Source organism: Myotis brandtii, unplaced genomic scaffold (genome assembly GCF_000412655.1).
Source record: "Myotis brandtii unplaced genomic scaffold, ASM41265v1 scaffold229, whole genome shotgun sequence".
Classification (NCBI taxonomy): domain Eukaryota; kingdom Metazoa; phylum Chordata; class Mammalia; order Chiroptera; family Vespertilionidae; genus Myotis; species Myotis brandtii.
This window is the reverse complement of record NW_005358611.1, coordinates 1,197,685-1,215,214: the sequence shown is the minus strand read 5'-3', so window position 1 is coordinate 1,215,214 and position 17,530 is coordinate 1,197,685. Positions and strand designations below refer to the sequence as shown.

General features: G+C 48.0%; 1 protein-coding gene across 1 annotated transcript in view; it reads right to left on the bottom strand.

The window, feature by feature from the left end:
* PARK2 (parkin RBR E3 ubiquitin protein ligase) overlaps window positions 1-17,530 on the bottom strand; it is a 445,454-nt gene that overhangs the window by 168,455 nt on the left and 259,469 nt on the right. The window contains exon 7 of the mRNA XM_014539771.1: window positions 13,802-13,938. Within this exon, the coding sequence (XP_014395257.1) occupies window positions 13,802-13,938 (137 nt within the window). The remainder of the gene's footprint in view (window positions 1-13,801; window positions 13,939-17,530) is intronic.

Here is a 17,530-nt window from a genome sequence, read left to right as displayed (position 1 = left end):
GAGTGAGAGTGCACTAGGTGTACCGGTTAATAATGCGGATTTTTTTCAATAGATGGAGTTGCACATATGTTGATATAGATGCGATTTGATGTGTATGCTATTTTGTTGTATTGACAACAAGCTTCAAAACTTCATGTCAAATTTCCTGAAGGTTTTCACATCATAGATATTTTTACGCTTAAAAATGTAGAATTTCGTGCTGAAAAAAAAAGAGCATTTGAGGGAAGTTTTAATTCGTGGCTTTATTTTGAAGAAAAGTGCTTCGGGAAGCTTATGGTGAACATGCTCCATCTCAAGATACAAACAAAAAAACAAACAAAGCACAGGCCTAGGAGAGCGGACACCTGGCTGGGGAGCCCATGGCACGTCGGCGTCTTTGCCATTGGAACCGACACCCAGATCCCGTGGCTGTGGGAGGACCTCCCTGACCCTCTCCGACAGTGTGTTTGGCTGGAAAGCTTGGCCGTTACGATGCAGGTGAATACAAGGCGCTTTTCCGAAGGCTTCAGGAAGCACTGACAGCCATTGAAGGTGCAGGACTTTTGTGACGATTTCGCCCCATTTGCATCACTAAGGACCAGACTCTCGTGCCCTCAGGACTGCCTAAGGCTGCCCATTCCAGTAAAGCTTAGTAGCGACACAGATCCTCATCACCTGCCAGGGAGGTAAAGGTCATTTCCTACTTCTTGTTGTGTTCTTTATACTTTCTTTTTTGTAAAAAAAAATTTTTTTTTTAATTGAGTTCAGAGAGGAAGGGAGGAGAGAGAGATAGAAGCATCAATGATGAGAAAGCATCATGGATCAGCTGCCTCCTGCACGCCCCACACTGGGGATCAAGCCCGCACCACGGGCGTGTGCCCTGACTGGGAATCGAACGCTGACCTCCTGGTTCAAGGGTTGACGCTCAACCACTGAGCCACACCGGCTGGGATGTCCTGCATACTTTCTACGCCACTAATATACACACCACGTTCCATGACCTTCTCTTCACTGACTCATGGAGCTTACTTGCCAGTCCCTCTCCGCTCTTTGCCGTTGTCCCGCTGCGTCCTCATTTCCATCACAGGTGGTGGAGCCAATGGTCACAACAATGCAGGTCCACCAAGCCCGTTTGTCAACCAAATGGCCTTTTGTCTTTCTCAACTAGAAATATGCCCGTTTAACACACAGCTCATTCTTAAAAAAAATAAAAAAAATCCTGTGGTCATAGGTCAATTGCTAACTTTAGGGGGGGGGGGGTCCATAGACATAGAAGATACACACCTAAGCATAAACCCGGGCCCCGCGTTCTAAAGAGGACCCGATTGGTTGACACATCTGAGGGTTGACTAACGTGAAGGGAGCTCGTGGTGAAATTGAAGACGGGCCGTACTTTCTGTGAACAAGGTGCAAATGGAACCAACTAGACCACCAAGCCCGTTTGTCAACCAAATGGCCTTTTGTCTTTCTCAACTAGAAATATGCCCGTTTAACACACAGCTCATTCTTAAAAAAAATAAAAAAAATCCTGTGGTCATAGGTCAATTGCTAACTTTATTTTCGGTTTACATCATCCACTTATGAATACCCTTTTCCTCGATTTAATTAGTGAGTGTCACTCACACTTTAATTGGTAACAGCGTAAGACTGAGCTGAATTTGTAAATGATTTCACAATGTCAGACCAAGTCACGTCAATATTGTAAAAACACATCACGGCCGGGGCACAGCTACACAAGCCCCGCACGTTACTGGATTCTTACAGTCTTATTCCTAATGAAAATGACTATTTTCGGTTTACATCATCCACTTATGAATACCCTTTTCCTCGATTTAATTAGTGAGTGTCACTCACACTTTAATTGGTAACAGCGTAAGACTGAGCTGAATTTGTAAATGATTTCACAATGTCAGACCAAGTCACGTCAATATTGTAAAAACACATCACGGCCGGGGCACAGCTACACAACCCCCGCACGTTACATGTGTGCTGGAACTGGATTCTTACAGTCTTATTCCTAATGAAAATGATATATTAAATAGAGCAAAACAATGTATTTAAAGATGAGCAAAATCCATTTCCCCACAATTTTAGTTCCAATGCCTAATCCAATCTCAATGCAAAAGAACAGTGAGTTGACACATAAGTCCTCAAAAGGCACAAATCATCAAATATTGCCGGTGCTCTCTGACATCTGTGGGTTTTCAGCACGTAGCGGCTCATATCCGAGCTGCTGTTGATGACAGGAGCGAGTCAGGCGTTCACTGATGCAGCAAATCTTTCAACACACACACATTCTTTGGGCACACACAACAAAGTGTCATGCTTTCAGTATTCAGCAATGATTTCAGAAGAACAGACTCCCTTAAAATAGACGCCAGATCCTCCCAAAGAAACTTTATGGCTTGAATAGGTGCTCTAGATAATTACGCAAAAGTAACGCCCTAGTCTCAAGATATCATGGCCATATTTATTAAGAACAAATAAAATAATGAGCCATTATATTGCAACATCTATAGTAGGTATCTGCCTCTAGTAGATCAATAATTTACTGTCATGTTTATTGTGTCCCTGTTTCCAAGTAAGACTGGATGCTTTTTGAAAAAAAATTATCTGTTGACTTTTGCATTTCTATTATTAATAGTGTGCAATGAGATCAGGGATAACATAATCAATGGATGGATGGATAGATGGATGAATGGATGGGTAGATGATGGATGGATGATGGATGATGATGGACAGATGGATGGATGAATGGATAGATAGATGAATGGATTTGGGCCCCGGAGTACAAAGTCACAGGGGAGCTTGGTAGAGGGTTGCAAAATGTCCACATGCCAACATACAATTCACAATTATAAGCAATTTGGTAAAAGGCACACCGTTTTCCCAGGAGACCAGGATGCCTGGGAGTGGTTAAATATGTAATTGGTAATTTTCTGAAATGCTTATCTACTGGAGTCTCATGTCAGTCTCTCCGGTGAACAGAATATCCCTGTTAACAGTTAGTATCCCCCCCAAAAGCTCCCGCAGTCTTCAGTGTTCCCCTAACTTTCCCACAAACACGTCCCGTGACCTGGCGCTCAGGTCAGGGAGAACAGCCACCCTGCCAGTCACTATGCACATGGCACACGGGCTTCGTCTCCCTGGGCTGGGCTCCCGGCTGCAGGCAGCGTGGGAAGTGATGAGCGGGGCTTTTAAACTTGCTCAGGATTTAGGTCCTGTCCAAGCTGGTTGCAAATCTCATCAGCTTTGCCAGTGTTTTTTTTTCTACCTTGATCTATTTTTATTTCTGGATCAGAAGGAAGAATGGCAAACTTGCAGCCTCGAGGTCTGCTTTAGGGAATAAAGTTTGATTTATTATTGCTGATTTATACCTATGCATGCATAGTTGGGCATACTTTATAGGCAATTACTCCCTGAACTGATACGGAGGGAGCTGCAGAGGCTGGGTGTAGCTAGACCAGCACCCAGTTCCCAAAGCAGAGCCCTCTAAAGTGGCGTATGAGGCGAATAATTTCTGATGATGGTGGTGGTGGCATTTCACCCGACAAGAGAACTCTGAGCCCACATCTTTTAGTACTTGCCTAGTTACACATGAGTGACAAAAACTCAGCAAGACCAGCTGATGCCACTGCAGTGGCCACAGAAAGTAAATGGTCTCTGAATGAGTACATTCAAACTCAAACAGGGAGTAAGAAACCCAGAGGGAAAACTGCTTCAAGGTGCAGGCACCGCATTCTTTTACTCACTAAAAACATTCCATAACACAGGGGTTTTTGTTAATCTTCACCCGAGGATATTTTTCCATTGATTTTTTAGAGAGTAGAAGGGAGGGGGAGAGACACACAGAGAGAAACATTGATGTGAGAGAGAGACAGCGATTGGTTACCTCCAGCACATGTCCCAACCAGGGTCAGGGATGGAGCCTGCAACTGAAATACATGCTCTTGACTGGAATTGAACCTCTGACCCTTCAGTCCACGGGCCCATGCCTGACCAGGGTCAGGGATGGAGCCTGCAACTGAGGTACCTGCTCTTGACTGGAATTGAACCTGTGACCCTTCAGTCCACGGGCTCATGCTCTAATCACTGAGCAAAACCGGCCAAGGCCCATAACACAGTATTTTATAGTAACAAACTCAAGTTTCTCCTCTATTTCAATTATATAGGACAATTAAAATTTGGTCTTTGCCATTTTAAAAATGTTATTTTAGTTAATAATGAAAAATATGTAGTTCTAGTTTATTCTTTTAAAAATGCAATATAAAGACAACTAAATCATTTTATTTATTTTTAAAATATATTTTTATGTATTTCAGAGAGGGCGGCCAAGGCCCATAACACAGTATTTTATAGTAACAAACTCAAGTTTCCCCTCTATTTCAGTTATATAGGGCAATTAAAATTTGGTCTTTGCCATTTTTAAAATGTTATTTTAGTTAACAATGAAAAATATGTAGTTCTAGTTTATTCTTTTAAAAATGCAATATAAAGACAGCTAAATCATTTTATTTATTTTTAAAATATATTTTTATGTATTTCAGAGAGGGAGAGAGCGGAAGAGAGAGATAGAAACATCATTGATGAGAGAGAATCATTGATCAGCTGCCTCTTGCATGCCCCACACTGTGGATTGAGCCCAGAGCTCAGGCATGTGCCCTGACCAGGAATCGAACCGTGACTTCCTTGTTCATAGGTCAATGCTCAACAACTGAGCCACGCTGGCCGGGCTAGACAAAATTATCAACTTAAAAATTAGCCTGTTATATCAGGTCAAACATTTAATTAACTCACCCCTAATGCCTGGGCAGGGCCAGACCAAATGATTTCATGGGCCTTATATGGCCCGAGGGCCAGACGTTCCCATCCTTGCTGTAGACCTTTGGTTTTGCCTCCTGTGGTCTTGCTAAGTACTGAAGTAGGACCATCAGTTAATATAACAGCAACAACGCAATGCATACTGTTGCTACCTACACATTTCCTTCTATATAAAAGAATCCCAGATCCAGCATATGGGTAACGCTTCCCGGGGTTCCATGGAACACAGTTTGACAACTATTGATCTAAAGGTACCACCTGGAGACTGAGATGTTAGTGTATCTTGCATCTATTAGTAAGTACTTTCTTCATTTATTGATTTGATTGTTTTTTACTCTGAGTCCAATAAATTTCATAGAATAAAGAGAGGAGTGAGAGCATGTGATACTTGTGTTTCTCTGGCTGGCTTATTTCACTTAGGATAGTATTTTCCAGGTCCATCCATGCTGTCCCAAGGGGTAAGAGATCCCTCAGTCTTTTCATTTTAAATGAGCAAAGCAGCTGAACATCTGGTAAAGTGGGTCTGGAATGGGATCGGCACCAGCTGACAGCAGTCAGGACCTGGCCCACTGCCTCCTGGAAGCTGAACCACCAACACCCAAAGAAGACCTTTTGAAGAGACTTCCACGTGTCCAATCCAAATCTTCTTCTCTGCACCAGGCATTTACCTAGACTTCACTTCCCCGACTCCCTTGCAGCACGCCAGGCCAATGGCTATGCGCTGGTCAGTGAAGGGATGTGTCATTTCCACACTAGGGTTTCTAAGAAGGAGGCACGTCTTTCTCATCATTTCGTTCCCCTGTGCCAGCTGGGTCCTGGGTCTGGGGATCAGTCTGACCATGAAGAGAGTGGTAAGTCCTATGGCAGAGCCAAAAGGCAGAAACACCACTTTGCGGGAAATCTGCCTCCCATCTGAAGCCCCGCCCCAACCCAGGCAGGAAGTAAGCTGCGTGTGGGTGTGAGCCTTACATTCGGGTTCTGCTGGCTACAGCGGCGGGTCTCCAACGACCAGTCAGACCCATTAAAGCCCAGCTGTGTGACGATGCATGTGGGGACCGAGGACTGAGTCGAGACTGCAAACGCCATGCTGACCGCCTCCACCACAGAGGTCACCCCGCTGTTACTTTCACGAGGATGGAGAAGTTCAGGGGACCCTCCGTGAAATTTGTGGCAGGGAGTCCTGATTTTACAAGTAGGCAATTGGCAGAAAGTTCCCTGCATTGTGTAGACACATGGTGTTGGGGGTGGGAGCCAGGCCATCCTGAGGGGTGGGGTGGGGCGTGTTGAGGACATCAGGTCATTTAAGCCTGTGGAGCAGAACTCATGTACAGGGCTCATGTTCAATAGACCGTCTCTGAATTTGGGGGTGCCCAGTATTTATAATTGATTTGACAACCAAGAAGGTGGCTGGTATGGACTGGATTGTGTCCTTCAAACATTCATACATGGAAACCCCAGCCCTCAGTCCCTCAGGGTGTGACTGTGTTTGGGAAAAGGGCATTAAAAGGGTGACTAGGTTAAAGGGCGGCCATTAGGGTCATCTATCTGACCAGTGTCCTTAAAAGAAAGAGATGAGCACAACCGAGAGACACCAGGGCTGCAGGCCCAATGGGGCGGCCACCTGAAGAGGATGGGGGAGGGGGCGGCCATCTGAAGAGGATGGGGGAGGGGGCGGCCACCTGAAGAGCATAGGGGGGTGGCACATGGGGAGCACCCCCCCCCAACCCCGGGCGGCCATGTGGGGAGCAGCCTGAAGGTGGCAGCATGGAGAGCAGCCCGGGATCGGCCTCTGCAAGCCCAGGAGGCCTCAGAGCCAGGACCTGTGGCACCTGGACTTGGACCGCTGCCTCCAGACCACGGAGATCAATCTGTTACCGGGGCGCCCAGTTGCCTAGTTGCGGCAGCTTGTGATGGGGCCCTGTCGACGCCCACAGCAGTGACGACTGAAGCACTGTCGCTGGTCACCCCAGGAAAGCGCTGTTCCTGGCAGCTGGGGGTCGGGGGGTCGGAGTGACATCAGACCAAATCCCACCACTTCCCCCAACAGGTCTCACCCTTCTGCTTCCTAGACTGGCGCTGCTTTTGGTTCGATGTTTCCCTTGATAAGCACGTCACTCCAAGAGAAACGACTTCTAGTAAAGGCTTGAGAGGAAAGAGATAAGAACAATACTTTCCTGGACCCCTAAGTGGAGTCAGCAAGGGAACCTCCAGGATGACCTGGGGGGGGGGGCGCTCAGGTTTTACTGGAAATAGGCGGCTGCGTCGTCCAGATATTATATATTTATTTCATCCTGATGTTAGAGCATTACAGCGCTCCTCTTGCTAACTGGGGCTGCACTGGAAACATTAACTTGTTTCACTGTCCTGCTGAGGAACCAACATATAAACCCTCATGAATATGCAAATCACCCCCAAGCATGTTATTAATTATTTCAAAGCTACTTGGAGGTGAGTAGCTTCTAGCAATTTCTATGCATGAAGTCTCATTAATACAAGAACCACACAGTAAGGAGGTTTTATCAGTTACTGCATGAGTGTGTATGTATGTGGTGTGAGTGTGCGTGAGTGTGTGAGTAGGTGTGCATGCATGTTTGAGTATGTGTATGTATGTGAGTGTGTTGTGTGTGAGAGTATGTTTGTGTGTGTGTTGTGTAAATGAGTGTGTATGAGTGTGTGAGTGTGCACGTATGTGTGTGAGTGGATGCCAGAGCTGAAGAAACATCTGTCGTTAGGTATGAACTTTGTCACTGAAAGGCAGTGGTGGCATTAGGAATAAAATGGCCCTTGAAGACATATAATTGTCTTGGAGGAACTGTACTCCAAAGGCAGCTGGTGGTCCCCACCGGGAACTGAACCGTTCGGCCGGGCATGTAAGTGGGCATGGCGGGACGGGAAATGGCCCTCCCTTCAGAGAACCAACAAAGTCTGAGCTTCCAGAAACCAAGGACGATGCCAGGCCCTGACCTGGAGGGCCAGTCACCTCCTACAGAGCAGCTGGGGTCGGCTCAGAGCCCCGGGGGAGTCCCAACACCCAGCCAACGGGACCAGCCACACCCCACCTTCCGGAGGGCCTGGCGCAGACCCGGAGCCCCCTGCTTTTGCACACACGTGACTTCCGTCTTATTGATGAGCCACAGCCATTGACACAGGCTTTTAATGAACCCCACAGTATTCTCAACTGTGCCTCAGAAATGACATGGGTTCAATCAATTCCTCTTCCTAATAGTCTGCTCTTTCTCCTGAGAGTCTGAAAAACTGATTTTCTAATTCTGTGGTATTACCACTTTATATTCTGTCTTACTCTACGCTCTATGAATCAGGGCAAAGTTAAATAAACCAAGGGGAAAAGATGGTAGATAGTGGATAAGTGGATAGTGCCCGGTAATTGGTGGATTTATGCATTGAGTTACAGGAAATGCCTGTCTACAGTTAGGAAATATCTAAATACATGTTCCTCTACAAATATACACGCATATGCACACACATTATATGTACCGTCCATGGGAACACGTGCTTAGGTAACAACCAAAATAATAAAAGCAAATGTTCATTTTGAGCGTCTGCAGCATGTAGCCTAAAGGCACCTTCTCCGGCTTCATTTTCACGCGTCCCCATGACGGCGTCTGAAAGGGGTGCTGCTGTGTCTCCCCGTTTCACCCTAAAGTGAAGCCGAGGCGCACCCACGTCCAGTCACTGGCCCTGTGCCGCCCGGGTGTTGCGTCTCGGCGTTGGGACCTGAGCCTGGCTCCCCCAATGCGCTGGGTGCATCCCAGGATATGTGCTCAACGTGCTAAACATTCACACCGGAGGCTTAGTGGTTTGTTGGAGGTATTCTTAGGGCTGATATTATTTAAAATATGAAAAAACTCAGCTCCACTAAGAGTGCACAGGCTGGGACTGGGCCCTCCCAGACCTTGGTCTGCAGGTCGGATGCCCCGTGTCATCGTCGGACAGGGGACACCCTGGAGGGACAGTGGGAGTCCCTCTACAAGGACTCAGGGGAGGCCCTCGCTGTTAGCTCCCTTTGGCAGAGGTTGCCTGTGCGTGGCTACATTCTCTCACTTAACTAACTCTGTTAAACCACATACGTGACTTCAGGAGAGTCAAGGTTCCTGCAAAGAAGCCATTAGTTCAGGAGAGCGCTAATAAAGCAGGCCCGCCTGCCCGGAGGGAGGATGGCAGCCGAGGAAGGGAGCGCCGTGGGCCCTGACGGCGGACCTCACCTTGAGGCTGTAATAGGCCCTGGGATATGAACGAGGTGGGGCGTGAAGCCATTACGCGTAGCAAGACGTTTAGAAATCAAGCGAGTGATAAACGAGGAGAGGGTCTCTGTTGAGCAAACTCAAGACAATCGGTCTGTTTCTATAAAAACATTCTAAGGTAACACTGGAAAGTCTCTTTTTACATAGGATGGGGAAACATCATGTGAGTCACAGCAAAAATAAGAAGGCTGAGCTAGTACCTGACAGCAATATGGGGACGAGCGGAACTGTATTTTGTTGAGTAAGTGCTTTGGGAAAACGGCAGTCCCCGTCCATGGGGGATATGTGCCCCGCCCCCAGTGGATGCCCGAGATGCGGGTAGGACTGAATGCTGTATACAATGATTTTCCTTACACAGACACCCCTGTGCTAGAGCTTAATTCATAAAGCAGGCCCCTCTCTCCCCCCTCCTCCCTCCCTCTTAAACCATCTATTGTCCCGCACCCGCCTTGTCACTTAAAGGAAGTGCTTTCTGGCTGTTCCCTGGCAGATCCCAATGCCAGCCTCCTGCCAGCCCCACTGCTCTTGCGCTTCGGGGATGGATTGAGTAAGTTCAGGGCGCCTTGAGCACTAGCCCTGCGACACTATAGGCGGCTACGAAGTGGCTACTCAGAATGGTGCCCAACGAGAGGCGTCTGAATTGTTTATTTCTGGAATTTTCCCGCTGGATATTTTCAGCGTGGTTAACGGGGGAGAAGTGAAACCTCGGAGAGTGAAGCCGTGGGTCCGGGGGGACTGCTGTGTACAGGCAAACACTGGTGAAGATGTGAAGAGTGGTATTGGAATGAATGAAGTACGCGGTGTAGGAGGGCACTGCACAGGTGGAAACAGCCGGCTGTGTCCGCCCTGCCCGGCCTGTGGTCACCTGCTACATCCTCTTCCAATAACAACACACACAGACAGGCAGCCTTCTGCTTACCGCTGTCGAACATTAAAGGAAAGAGGAGTCAAGGAGGATAGTTCTCAATAGGAGGTGGCATTTTAAAAAATGAAGGTGGGGTTTTACTGCTGTGTACAGGCAAACACTGGTGAAGATGTGAAGTGGTGCTGGAATGAATGAAGTACGCGGTGTGGGAGGGTCGCTGCACAGGCGGAAACAGCCGGCTGCATCCGCCCTGCCCGGGCTGCGGTCACCTGCTACATTCTCTTCTAATAACAACACACACAGACAGACAGCCTTCTGCTTATTGCTGTCGAACATTAAAGGAAAGTGGAGTCAAGGAGGATAGTTCTCAACAGGAGGTGGCATTTTAAAAAATGAAGGCGGGGTTTCATGGAGATTATGCTTAAATAGCAGTAACGAGGCAGGTACATTTACAGGGAGCCCACTGGCACCGAGACCGGGACTGCTGCGCGCCGTGTCCTGTTACAGGAGCCAGCGCCTTAGAAATGGGCCGACTCCAGGCTATTGAGAGAGGGTCCCAGAAGAAGCCTGGACTTGCTGCTGCATGAGAAAGCCTGGCTCATGTGGACCAAGTGGGTTCCTTTATATGTTTGACATTTTCTATCATGAAAAAGGTTTAAAATTTAAAAAATACACGAGAAGCTGATTTTTACAAGTAGCTTGGCTATGAAGATAAATTTTGAAAATGGATATTTTCCAATGTTTCCATGTTCCTTGGTTTTGCGAAGGAAGAAGGTTTATCCATTTTTTAAAATCTCATTAAAAAATTAAAAACAGAAACAGAATTTTCCAAACTTCAAATAAATGTTTCACTGACTTTTGAACCCTTTTGTTAAAGATGTGAAAGTGCAGTACCTTTCAATAAGTTTCCCTTAACAATATACTGACACATATATTATGTAAATCCTAATTTACAAACCAGTGCATTATTGGCAGATGCAATTGAAAAATGAATGTCATAATTTACAAAGCCAATGACGCAAGTAGCTACTTCCACTGGGTCTCTGAGAGACTGTTGAGGTGCACTGTTCAGCTTTGATCAATATTAGAACAAAGTGTTGAAAGAAACTGAACTTACAGTCTGACCAATCAATCAAGGTGTCGCACAGTTTCCAGCCACAATTCTCAGAACCAATGAAGCACATTTACTCACACCGCAGTCAATAAAAGCAAACTCATAATGAGGAGCGGACCCTTACCTCACTCCACATACAGAAATGAACTCAAACTAATCAGTGACCTAAATACAAGGGCTAAGCCAGGGGTCCTCAAACTTTTTAAACAGGGGGCCAGTTCACTGTCCCTCAGACCGTTGGAGGGCCGGACTATAGTTTAAAAAAAACTATGAACAAATTCCTATGCATACTGCACATATCTTATTTTGAAGTAAAAAAACAAATACAATATTTGTATTTGCACGTGGCCTGTGGGCCGTAGTTTGAGGACCCCTGGGCTAAGCTATCAAATGAAACCATGGGGTCTATTTTCATGACCGTGGATTTGGCAATGGATTCTTACATTTGGCATCAAAAGCACAAGCAGCAACAGAAAAAAAAAAAAAGAGAAACTGGACTTCATCAAAATGAAACACTTTTGTGTATCAAGGGACATTATCACCAGCCAACAGAATAGGAAGAAGGTTTGGAAATCATATATCTGATCAAGTCTAGTGTCCAGAATACGTAACGAATGCTTCCTACTCAACAGCAAGGCAAACAACCCCATTAAAAATGCACAAAGGACTTGAGCAGGCATTTCTCCAAATAGATATTCAAGTGGCAAACAAGCATATGAGAGATATTCAACACGGTTGGTCAGGAAGGAAATGCAAATCAAAGCCACAACAACATGCCACTTCACACTATCAGGACGGCCACTGAGACAACAACAATGAAAAGTAACAAATGTTGGTGAGGATGTGAGGAAACAGAACCCTTATAAGTTGCTGGAGATACTGCAAAATGGTGTCTCAGCTACGGAAAGTCCTTTGATAGGCCTTCAACAGGTTAAACGCAGAATTACAATACGACCCAGCATTATTCATAATCGCCAAAAGGTGGAAACAATGCAAATGCCCATCGACAAATGAATAGATAAACAAACTGTGGTCTATCCGTATAATGGAATATGATTCAGCCATGAAAAGGAACGAAGAAGATACATGCCACTACTCGGATGAACTTCAAAAACATTGCGCTAAGTGAAAGAAGGCAGACACAATGGGTCATGGGTTGTATGATCCCTTTCATCGAAGTATCCAGAATGGACAAACCCATAGAGACAAACCACAGTGGCTGCTATGAGCTGGGGGTCAGGGGGGACGGGAAGAGATTACTGAATGGACATGGGCTGTTTTTTCTCGGGTAATAAAATCGCTCTAAATCTAGAGGGAGCTGGGTGGTCCCTGCATTGTGAGTGCACAACATGCCACTGAACTGCACACCTTAAAACAGTTAACTGTATGTTCTATGAACTTCACCGCAATTAAAAAGACAGATAATAATAGTAATATAGTGCAAGTACAATGTTGTAAATGTTGAAAGATTTAAAAAATATTTCAAATCTTAAATATTTCAGCTCCATCGCATCCTTCTCTGATTCCTTTTTTAATAAAGGGTGTCCCAAAATTCACGCAAGAAGTATTTTGATACAAAACACAGGTTTAGAATTAAAAATTGTAAATTTTTTATTGATTCATAAAGTATACAGAATAGGGTTATGTATGGAATAGCACATCGGGTAAATGGCCTCCACGGCTTTGCTGGCACATACGCAAAGCCGTGGTCTTCATTGGTCTTCATTGTCCCTGCTCCTGGGCCTTAATTGGTACTTGGTAATGCTTATCAAATTGAAGGGATTGAAATCAAAGGGCAACAGATATTAGAATCTGATTCAATAAACCAAGTAAAATTAGGCTTTTATTTTTTGTTGTTGTTGTTGTTAATGCTCACGCAAAATTCAAATCTTGCGTGAATTTTGGGACACCCTTTATATGTTGTTTCGCACACGTTTAGGCGCTCCCAGTGATTAGCAAATGAAGCACATGGCTTCCCATTCCGGGCGGTGCTGCTCTGGAGCAGCCTAGGAACCCTGACACCTGCGGGGGACCCAGGAGCAGGCGGCAGGCGCCTGGGCTGAGCACCATCGCGCTTTCACTAAAATTCAAATCTTGCGTGAATTTCGGGACACCCTTTATATGTTGTTTCGCACACGTGTAGGCGCTCCCAATGATTAGCAAATGAAGCGCTTGGCTTCCCATTCCGGGCGGTGCTGCTCTGGAGCAGCCTAGGACAGTGATGGCGAACCTTTTGAGCTCGGCATGTCAGCATTTTGAAAAACCCTAACTTAACTCTGGTGCCGTGTCACATATAGAAATTTTGTGATATTTGCAACCATAGTAAAACAAAGACTTATATTTTTGATATTTATTTTATATATTTAAATGCCATTTAACAAAGAAAAATCAACCAAAAAAATGAGTTCGTGTGTCACCTCTGACACACGTGTCATAGGTTCGCCATCACTCCCTAGGAACTCTGACACCTGCGGGGAACCCAGGATCAGGCGGCAGGCGCCTGGGCTGAGTACCATCGCACTTTCACGGCCCAGGCCTGCGGCAGGCCTTGTGCTTTCTGGTTGGACACAGCTCTCCCGCGCCACGGTGTCTGTATTTTGTTGTGATCCAAACATCACTGTGTCTTGCCCCCAGTGATCAAATAGGTATTTCCCTCTCCAACCCTCAGCTGGGGACCGGGTGCATCTGAGACAGGTTCCCACCAGCAGCCCTGCTGTTCGTTCCAAGCCGGCGTTCCACCCGGGGACGCACGAGACTCACCCACACACGGCAGCGAGTAGCCCAGCTGCGGGTCGTGGACAAACTGCCGGTCGTTGAGCCTGGTCACGCAGTACAGGTGGAAGCAGTCCAAGCAGATCACGTGGCGGTGGTTGCACTGGAAAACCAGGACCGGGCTCCTGCAAGACAGAGGCGCGGCCTGTAGCTCCTGGAGGCGGGGAAGCCCCGCGATGCAGGGCGGACCCCCAACCCCACGGAGGGAGGTGGGAGGGAGAGACCGCGCTCGGAGAGACCACCTGCTGGCGCTGAGCTCTGCACGCCCGCCCGGCTTCCAGATGGGAAGCGCCCCCTTAACCACATGGAACGTTGATTTTCCTAATTTTATATGTTTCATGTTAACAGATTTACTAGTCGGCTGTTAATTTTAATTTATGTATTTTAAAAATCAAATTGATTGGGGTGACATTGATCAACATGAACATACAGGCTTCAGGTGTGGGTTTCTGTTATAAGATCTGTATGTTGCACCGTGTGCCCACCACCCAAAGTAAATCTTCTCCTGTCACCATATATTAGGCCCCCCTCCCCCGCACCCGCCTTCCCTCTGGCAACCACCACACTGTTTGTGTCCACGGTTTCAGTCCAGTCAGCTGCTTCCACTTGAGCTCTGATACACCCTCCTTCCAACAGCCGTCCTTGTCTCCTCATCCGCAACTAACCCACTAACCACCCCTCACACACATGCATTTCTCTCGACCCATCCTGACATCAGAGATGTGACCCCTGGAAGGCAGACACGTGCCTGCTTTACATTGACATTCTCCCAGCACCAGGCCCTGGAAGGTTTTAAGTAAGTGTTCTGGAATTTAATTATAATAATATATAGAACCTGAACTTCCCCAAAGTCAAAAGAAAAATTACGACTGCGCCCGAGTGCTCAGGGGAGCAGGCGCTCATGTTTCACGGGAAGCAGAGAAGGCGAGTTTCAGAATGAAAAACGACTCCGCAGGCTCTGTGGCTCTAAGACTTTGTGTCACCACCCCCATCCCACCCAGGTTTCCCGTTTCTTAAATCAAGCTCAGGAGATGCTGTAAATTGATACAGACAGAGCCTAAACATTGTGGATGCCTTTAAAACACTTTGTAGGAGGGGGGAAAAATCTCCCGAATAACTATGTATTTTTGCTAGCAAATGAACCGTCCAATTTTATGACAAATAGGAGACGGGCTGAATATATTAATGTGAGATCAGCCCCAAGGCAATTTTAATAGCAAAAAAGTCGCCGGAGCTTATTTAGATAAGCCCGTTCTCTATGTAATGATCATAAAATACAAAATAGTTTTCATTTCCCACCCAGTTCCTAACACATCTGTGTTCTTCAGAAGCCCCCTCCACAGGAAGACTGAGATCAAACATCAATATTACAAGAAGGTAATTCCTTAACGATTGAAATATTTTCAATGTTCTGTTTTCTCACTTATTTCAAAGCAATAGCTAATGCAGAACAAAATGGAAAAGAGAAGACCTTGCTATTTTAAGGTCGTGGGTGTTGAGGACAAAGGTCGACTCGGTCTGAGCTGGCGTGCCCCTGGATAGCTTTGTGCGCTTCCACTTCCCGCGTCTGAACCCACGCACGGCCATTCCGGGCCTTTTCCAATGAAACACGGACTGAGTTCTGAACTGCCAACCTTTTCCCTTGTCACCGTTTTCTCCCTAAAGATGATCAAATATAACACTTGCCCATTTCTATCGTGAGCATCCGCGCCCACACAGGCACGTACAGCCCGTCTGCGCTCTGTGACCCTGCAGAGCGGCTGCGTTTTACCCTCTCCTCTCCCTGCAGATTCTGTGAAAAACACTGTCCATTCTGGCCGGGCCACATGGTCGATGAAGCCTGCATAGACCACAGGGAGACGGGAGGAAATATGAGCACAGTTATAAACGTCCCTGTATGGAACCAGGCTAAACAGAGGGCTTAGCAGCCGCCCTGGAGAAGAGACACACTGAGAGCCAAGCCCTGAGCACGTGAGCCGCACCCGGCGTGTGGCGTGGGGTCCTGGAGCCCTAAAGGCCCCCAGCACGGGAGGGGTGGCGTTTAGTGAGTGCGACCCCGAGGGAAGGCGGAGGGGAGAGCTGGGAGTCCTGATCTGCCCTCAGGTCCGGGACAGGACGCGATCTCCCCAGTGCCTGTGGCCTCGGTGGGAATGACACGACGGAGAGCAGTGACGTCTCTGAGGAGAGCGTGCGGGACGGAACGTATCTTCTCGGGGGTCGTTGTCCTCCCGACAGCCCCGGGTGCCCTTTGCTGAAATCACACGTAAATGCTCACCGATGGAGCTGGAAGGGACTGTCCCCGAGAGCCGGCGCAGAGCAGCGACTCAAAGGCTCCGCACGGCCTCCGTCACGCAGGGAAGGAGTCACAGACGCTTCGGGGACAGTGCTGAGCGACTGGTCAGCAGGGACTTCCGCTTTCCTGAAGGGAGCGGCCAGACCCTTCTGTCCACGGCAGGTGGGCAGGGTTGAAGGAATCTGGGCAAAAAACAGGGCACTCAGCCACACGCACCACCCCAGGGAGAACGCTGAGCCCCTGTAAGTTAGTCCCTCATCTCTAGAAAACAGCGGCATGCTGGCACGGGCTTAATCTCCCTCTCCCTCACCTGTTGTCTCTCTCCATCCACCTGCCGGACTCTGTCTGTCCACTTCCTCTGCACAGGTCGGTGAGGGAGGCTGGGCCCCAACTTTCCCACTGAACGTGGCACACAGTGAACGCCATGTCCCACACGGTCTGGGATGTGCGAGGACAAGGAAGCACGTCTACGCTCCAAGGAAACAGAAACCTGATGACGTGGGCGGGAGAGGGACACGGACGGTGGGGTACAGGGGGGATGTGTTCAGGGGGTTAGTGGGCGGAGAGGGACATGGACGGTGGTACAAGGGGGGTGAGTTCAGGGGGTTAGAGGACAGGAGAGGGATGAAGGATGGGGTACAGGGAGGATGTTTTCGGTGGGTGAGGAGGTGGGAAGACAGCGGCTCAGGCAGCAGCCTCGGGCATGTTCCCCAGGGGCCCACCCCCTGTGCTCACGCGGTTCCCTTCCACGCACCGGTGGCCTGACCCGTGTCGCAGGGGAAAGCAGACACAGGACCGTGATTTCCAGAACTGGGTGGGCACAACACGGCCGCTTCTGCCTGCGCGCCCTGCGGGGCCACCTGCTCTCAGGACAGTGAGAGCCACGGTCAAGGCCTCAGGCAGCCGGGGGAGGCCCCGTGGTGGGAGCTGAGCCCTGGCCCATGGCCAAGTAAACACAAATGCGTGCGCGGGGCCCAGCCGTGGCCCAGCAGCTGAGCGCCAACCCTGAACCAGGCGCTCACGGTCCAATTCCCAGTTGAGGCACGTGCCCGGGTTTCGGACTGGATCCCCGGAGGCAGCCAAGCGATGATTCTCTCTCATCATTGATGTTTCTCTCTCTCTCACTCTCTCTTTTTCTCTGAAACCAATAAAAATATAATAAACAATACATGCTTAGGGAGGGCAGAGACTTCCAAAACAGCACGGACAGCAATGCAAGTGAGAAGGAGAAGCATCAAATGCAAATCACGGAGGAGATAAAGGTAGGATCTCCTCGCAGGCGGAGAAAGTCCTCAGTTTCCCGACCCGACGTGACCCTGGACCATCCACACGTTGTCCGCACGGTGTTTGTGCCACAGAACACAGACGTCCCCAGTGAGCCACCTCCCCACGCTCTCTGCAAGAGTCCCCCCCCCCACACCTCC